Source organism: Mycteria americana, unplaced genomic scaffold, assembly GCF_035582795.1.
Source record: "Mycteria americana isolate JAX WOST 10 ecotype Jacksonville Zoo and Gardens unplaced genomic scaffold, USCA_MyAme_1.0 Scaffold_277, whole genome shotgun sequence".
In the NCBI taxonomy this organism is placed as follows: domain Eukaryota; kingdom Metazoa; phylum Chordata; class Aves; order Ciconiiformes; family Ciconiidae; genus Mycteria; species Mycteria americana.
This window is the reverse complement of record NW_027445617.1, coordinates 1-7,017: the sequence shown is the minus strand read 5'-3', so window position 1 is coordinate 7,017 and position 7,017 is coordinate 1. Positions and strand designations below refer to the sequence as shown.

The 7,017-nt window shown below is 73.6% G+C and overlaps 1 protein-coding gene across 1 annotated transcript; it reads right to left on the bottom strand.

The window, feature by feature from the left end:
* Positions 1 to 1,669: 1,669 nt before the first annotated feature.
* WRAP53 (WD repeat containing antisense to TP53) lies at positions 1,670 to 6,546 on the bottom strand (the record flags this gene model as incomplete). Its single annotated transcript, XM_075489699.1, has 8 exons — positions 1,670 to 1,975; positions 2,171 to 2,524; positions 2,627 to 2,837; positions 3,695 to 3,838; positions 3,929 to 4,032; positions 4,505 to 4,713; positions 5,614 to 5,746; positions 6,456 to 6,546. Coding segments are annotated over 8 exons (1,492 nt in total), but the record flags the coding sequence as incomplete, so codon positions are not given.
* Positions 6,547 to 7,017: the final 471 nt, after the last annotated feature.

The window sequence follows — 7,017 nt, the reverse complement described above, 5'->3', positions numbered from 1 at the left end:
TGGCCCCGTCCCCACTCATTGCGTCTCGGGGTGACCTGGGGGGGGGGGGGGGGGAGGGGGGTGAACCGGCCCCCCACGACCCCCAGACCCCCCCAGACCCTCAGCCCCCCCCTCCCCTCAGCACCTGGGACCCCCCCATCCCCTCAGCCCCCCCCCAGTTCCCGCCTTTTCCCCTCAGCCCCCCCCCCCCCCGGGTCCCCTCAGCCCCTCGGACCCCCCCAATCCCCTCAGCCCCCCCCTCCCCGATCCCCTCAGCCCCCCCCGATCCCCTCAGCCCCCCCATCCCCTCAGCCCCCCCCAGTTCCCGCCTTTTCTCCTCAGCCCCCCCCCGATCCCCTCAGCCCCCCCCCAGTTCCCGCCTTTTCTCCTCAGCCCCCCCCCCCCCGGCTCCCTCAAGCCCCCCCCGATCCCCTCAGCCCCCCCATCCCCTCAGAACCCCCCGGTTCCCGCCTTTTCTCCTCAGGCCCCCCCCGGTTCTCCTCAGCCCCCCCCCCCTCCCCGCTCACCGGCGGTTCCCCGTGTGCCAGACCACCGGCTCCAGGCTGAGCCCCGCCGCCCCCGCCCCCAGCACGGCCACCAGCAGCGCCGCGCACCGCCCCGCCATGCTGCCCGGCGCCGGGGGGCGACGACGGCCTCGGGCATCGACCGGCCCCGGCCCCGGCCCCCGCCCCGGCCCCGGCCCCGGCTGCGATCGCCGCCGGCTGCGGCGGGACCGGCGGGGAGGGGGCGGAGCCTCGGGGGGGAGGGGGCGTGGCCTGGAGGGGCGCCCCCCCCCTCCACGGGCGTGGTCACCGGGGCGCGGGAGGGGCGTGGTTTGGGGAAGTGGGCGGGGCCGGCGAGGGTTGGCCTCGGAGGGGTAGCGCGGGTGGAGGCGGAGTCTGGGAAGGGTGGGCGGGGTTTGGGAGAGGCGGGGCTTTGGGAGGGGCGGGGCGGGTGAAGGCGGAGGGCGGGGCTTAGGGCAGACAGACGTGCTGAGATGGGCGGGGCTACCGGAGGGGCGGGGTTTAGAGTAGACTGGCGAGGCATTGGCGTAGGGGGCGGGCCCCTGGAAAGGGGCGTGTCCAAAAGGAGGCGTGGCCACGCATACGGGGCGTGTCCACAGGGCTGGGGGCGTGGCCAGTAGCGCCACACACGTGGGGCATCCCCCCCCTTTAAGGCCCCACGCCGGCCCCCCCCCCCCCCGTGGTGACATCACCAGCCGTTGCCATGGTGACGGGTGAAGCCGCTAGAAACGGGCCCCACCTCTCGGGGGGGGGGGGGCTCTTAAAGGGGCAACGCCGCCACGGTGGGGTGGGGCCCACTGGGTATAGGGGGGGATGTGGGGGTGTAGGGGGGGTGTGGGGGTGCAGGGGGGGTTCGGGGGGGGGGGATGGGGGGGGGATGTGGGGGTGCAGCTCCGCTCCGCACCCCCATCCGCGCCAGTACAGCCGGGTGACAGGCGGTGAGGGTTACAAAGCCCTTTAGTACAAGGGGACAGGACGGGGACACCGCGCCCCCCCAGACACCCCCCACAACCCCCCAAACCCTCCCCCCCCAAAGGCCACCACGTCACCCCAAACCTGGGGGTCCCCGCGGGGCTGTAGGTGACAGCCGGTGGCCCTGGGGGTGTTGGTGTCCCCAGGGGGGTGACAGTCGGTGTCCCCGGGGGGGGGGGGGGTGACAATGACAGTCGGTGTACACGGACAGGCCGGTTCCGGTGTCCCCAGGGGCGTCCCCGGAGAGGTGACAATCAGCGTCCCTGGGGGGGGTGGCAGTCGGCGTCCATGGGGCGGGCGATGTTGGCGTCCCCGGGGGTGTCACAGTCGGCGTCCCCAGCAGGGTGACAACCCGTGTACGTGAAGACGGCAGTTCCGGTGTCCCTGGCGGTGTCACAGTCGGTGTCCCCGGGGGGGTGGCAGTCGTCATACGCAGTCGCGGTGTCCCCAAGGGTGTCCCAGCCGTTGTCACCAGGGGGGTGACGCTCAGTGTCCCCAGGGAGGTGACAATCGGCGTCCATGGTCCTGGTGTCCCCAGGAGAGTGACAGTCGTCTTACACGGTTCCGGTGTCCCCAGGGAGGTGACAATCGGCGTCCATGGTCCTGGTGTCCCCAGGGAGGTGACAATCGGAGTCCATGGTCCTGGTGTCCCCAGGGAGGTGACAATCGGCGTCCACGGTCCCGGTGTCCCCAGGAGGGTGACAGTCGTCATACACGGTCCCGGTGTCCCCAGGGAAGTGACAATCGGCGTCCATGGTCCTGGTGTCCCCAGGGAGGTGACAATCGGTGTCCATGGTCCCGGTGTCCCCAGGGAGGTGACAATCGGAGTCCACGGTCCCGGTGTCCCCAGGGAGGTGACAATCGGCGTCCACGGTCCCGGTGTCCCCAGGAGGGTAACAGTCGTCATACACGGTCCTGGTGTCCCCAGGGAGATGACAGTCGTCATACACGGTCCCGGTGTCCCCAGGGAGGTGACAATCGGCGTCCATAGTCCCGGTGTCCCCAGGGAGGTGACAATCGGCGTCCACGGTCCCGGTGTCCCCAAGAGGGTGACAGTTGGTGTCCACGGTCCCGGTGTCCCCGGGGGGGTGACAGTCGGTGTCCCCAGGGAGATGCCACTCGTCATACACAATCCCGGTGTCCCCAGGGAGGTGACAATCGGCGTCCCCGGTCCCGGTGTCCCCAGGGATGTCCCAGCCGTCGTCCCCGGGGGGGTCAGGTCCCCACCACCAGAGCTGCAGACGATTGTCCCCTCCCGGGGGGGGCCCGTCTTCGTCCGTCTCCTCTTCGTCACTGCCCCACGGCGCCGGGAACAGTCGCTGCCCCGAGGCGGTGGCCAACAGCGGGAGCCCGGGGTGCAGGCTGGGGGAACGAGGTGGCCGGGTGACCCCCACCCCCACCCCACGGCACCCTGGGGACCCCGGCGTCCGGGGAGGGGGGGACCCACGAGTCCGGGGGAGGGGACCCACGAGTCTGGGGAGGGGACCCTGGTGTTTGGGGGAGGGGACCCCGGCATCTGGGGTGGGGGACACCCATGAGTCCGGGGGAGGGGACCCACAAGTCCGGGGAGGGGACCCAGGCGTTTGGGGGAGGGGACCCACGAGTCCGGGGGAGGGGACCGAGGCGTTTGGGGGGGGACCCCGGCGTTTGGGGGAGGGGACCCCGGCACCTGGGGTGGGGGACAGCCATGAGCTCGGGGGAGGGGACCCACAAGTCTGGGGAGGGGACCCGAGCAATTGGGGGAGGGGACCCAGGTGTTTGGGGGAGGGGACCCCAGCGTCCGGGGCGGGGGACACCCATGAGTTGGGGGGAGGGGACCCACAAATCCGGGGAGGGGACCCAGGCGTTTGGGGGAGGGGACCCACGAGTCTGGGGGAGGGGACCCCGGCGTTCGGGGGAGGGGACCCCGGTGTCTGGGGTGGGGGGCACCCACGAGTCTGGGGGGGGGGACCCACGAGTCTGGGGGGGGGGGGGACCCCGGTGTTCGGGGGAGGGGACCCCAGTGTCTGGGGTGGGGGACACCCACAAGTCCGGGGGAGGGGACCCAGGCGATTGGGGGAGGGGACCCCGGCGTCCGGGGTGGGGGACACCCACGAGCCCAGGGAGGGGACCCACGAGCCTGCGGGGGGGGGGGGGGGACACGACGACCCCCACGAGTCCGGGGGGGGGGGAGGGGCCGGAGGCGTTCGGGGGAGGGGCCGGCGGCGCGCGGGTGTCACCTGGTGCCGTTGACGCAGTCGCGCAGGGCGCGGAAGCGCAGGCGGGGGGGCAGCAGGGGGGGATCCCCCGGCCCCGGGGGGGCCAGCGTGTCCCAGACGGTGACGAAGCCCTCGGTGTCGCCGCTCACCAGGAACCGCCCCGTCCTGGGGGGGGGGGGGGGGAGGGGTCACCAGGTAGCCGGGCAGCCCCTCCCCCGCCCCCGCCCGGCCAAAGGGCGGCCGGGGGTCACTCACGGGTCGAGGTCGAAGGTCACCCGCTGGTTGGTGGCCACCCGCCGCTCCAGCCCCAGCAGGGGACGCTCGGGACGCCGCAGGTCCCAGCACAGGATCTGGTGGTCCTGGGGGCGGGGCTACTGGGGGACACGCCCCCCAACCAGGCCCCGCCCCCCCACCGCCCTGCAGAGCCTCTCTCCAAGCCTCCAAGCCCCGCCCCTGGCTGCTAAGCCCTGCTCCCTCGGCCATAAAGCCCCGCCCGCTTGCCAGAGGCCACACCCCAACCGCGAAGCCCCACCCTCCTCCGCGGCTCAGGCTCCACCCCCAGCTCTGAGAGCCCACCCCCTGGCTCCAAGCTCCGCCCCCTGCCCTGAGGCCACACCCCGGCTCCCAAGCCCCGCCTCCAAAGCCCACACCCCCCCCGCCCTACAGACACCAAACCCCGCCCTCACCTCTAAAGCCCCGCCCACTCCCTGGTAGCCACACCCCAACCATGAGACCACGCCCCTCGGCTGCATCCCCCGCCCCCCTGCCCTGAAGCCCCGCCCACCCGCTCCACCCACCCGAAGCCCCGCCCACCCCGCAGGCCCCGCCCACCTTGCGCCCCCCCGCGTAGAGGCGGTTCCCGTCGGGGCTGAAGCGCAGGTGGGTGGGGGCGGCAGGGAGGCGGGGCCAGAGCGCCAAGGCCCCGCCCCCCTCCAGCGCGTACAGCCCCAGGCTCCGCCCATAGGAGCCGCAGGCGAACACCGGTTGGGTGGGGCTGAAGGCCAGGCAGCCAATCAGGCCCCGCTGGCCCTGCCCCCCCTCTGCAGGGGGAGGGGAGAGAGAGAGAGCAGGGATCAGGCCACGCCCCTTGGGCCCCGCCCCGCCCCCTCCGACAGGCCCCACCCCTCCCCAAGCCCCACCCCTTACTGCACAGCTGTCCTGATAGGCAGGCAGCCTCCTGCCCAAGCCCCACCCCCTTTAGACCACACCCCCTCAGACCCAGCCCACTCAAGCCCCACCCCTTTAGGCCACACCCCCACCGTGCACCACATGCCATCACTGCAGGCCCTGCCCCGCCCCCTTCAGACCCCACCCACCCTTCAAACCCCACCCACCCAAGCCCCTCCCCTTTAGGCCACGCCCCCCTCAGTGCAGCCCCCGGGGCAGGCTCTGCCCTTCCCACTCCCTGGCCCCCCCCCCCCATAAACCCCACCCCTGCGACCACACCCCCCAAGCCCCACCCCCCGAGGCCCCTCCCCCTCAAGCCCCGCCCCCCACACTGCAGCCCCCGGGGCAGGCTCTGCCCTCCCCACTCCCTGCCCCCCCCCATAAACCCCACCCCAGCGACCACACCCCCCCAAGCCCCACCCCCAAGCCCCATCCCCCGAGGCCCCTCCCCCTCAAGCCCCGCCCCCTCAAGCCCCGCCCCTCACACTGCAGCCCCCGGGGCAGGCTCTGCCCTCCCCACTCCCTGCCCCCCCCCCCATTCCCACCCCAGCGACCACACCCCCCCAAGCCCCACCCCCAGTGCCCCACCCCCCGAGGCCCCGCCCCCTCAAGCCCCGCCCCTCACGCTGCAGCCCCCAGGGCAGGCTCTGCCTTCCCCACTCCCTGGCCCCCCCCCCCCCCCAAACCCCACCCCAGCGACCACACCCCCCCAAGCCCCACCCCCCAAGCCCCACCCCCCGAGGCCCCGCCCCCCCCCAGGCCCCGCCCCTCACGCTGCAGCCGTCTCTCCTGGCCGTGGCGGCCGGGGCGGGCGGTGGGGAAGAGGCGGACGGCGCCGTCGAAGCCCCCCAGGAGCCGGGAGCCGTCGGGGGTGAAGGCCAGGGAGTGGGGGGCCACCGGCTCCTCCTGCCCCCCCCCGCCCCCCCCCCAGGACCGGGGGTCACCACCCCTCCCCCACACACCTGGGGGGGGTCCCCCGCACCTCCCCCCCCCCCCCCCAGCACCCTTCTATCACCCCCCCACCACCCCAGAGTGGGGTCCCCTGGGTCACCCCCCCCCCCCCAGGACTCCTGGGTGCCCCCCCCCACCCCTGTGCCCCCCCCCCCTCGGGTCCCCTCTGTCACCCCCCCCCCCCCCAGGACTCCTGGGTGCCCCCCCCACCCCTGGGTGCCCCCCTGGGCCCTGGGTCCCCCCTCTGTCACCCCCCCCACCCCCCACCCTGAGGTCCCCTGGGCCACCCCGCCCCCCCCCCAGGACTCTTGGGTGCCCCCCCCACCCCTGCGCCCCCCCCCCCGCACCCCTGGGTCCCCCCTCTGTCACCCCCCCCCCCACCCTGGGGTCCCCTGGGTCACCCCCCGCCCCCCCCCCAAGACTCCTGGGTGCCCCCCCCCCCCCGGGTCCCCCCCCCACCCTTGGGTGCCCCCCACCCCCAGGTCCCCCCCCTGGGTCCCCCCGATGTCACCCCCCACCCCCACCCCCCCCCATACTGGGGTCCCCTGTGTCGTCCCCCCCCCTCCCCTCCCCCCGGACTCCTGGGTCCCCCCCACCCCTGGGTGCCCCCCCCCGGGTCCCCCCCCACCCCTGGGTGCCCCCCCACCCCTGGGTGCCCCCCCACCAGGTGGCTGTAGGCGCGGAAGGAGCCCCGCAGGGTCCCGTCGAAGGCGTCCCAGAGGTGCACGGGGTTGTCCCGGCTGCTGGCGGCCACCCTAAACCAGTACGGACCAGTATGGACCAGTATGGACCAGTAACCTCCCAGTAACCCCCAGCGCTCCCAGTAACCCCCCCCAGCCCCCCCCAGTAACACCCAGTGACCCCCCAAAGACTCCCCAGTCCCTCTCGGTTCCTCCCTCTAAGGCCCCAGGCTCTCCCAGTTCATCCCAGTAAAAACCAGTAACCTCCCAACAACCCCCAGCGCTCCCAGTAACCCCCCCCAGCCCCCCCCAGTAACAACCAGTAACACCCAGTAACACCCAGTGACTCCCCACACACCCCTCAGTCCCTCTCGGTTCCTCTCTCTAAGGCCCCAGGCTCTCCCAGTTCATCCCAGTAAAAACCAGTAACCTCCCAACAACCCCCAGCGCTCCCAGTAACCCCCCACAGCCCCCCCCCCAGTAACAACCAGTAACACCGAGTAACACCCAGTAACAACCAGTGACCCCCCAAAGACTCCCCAGTCC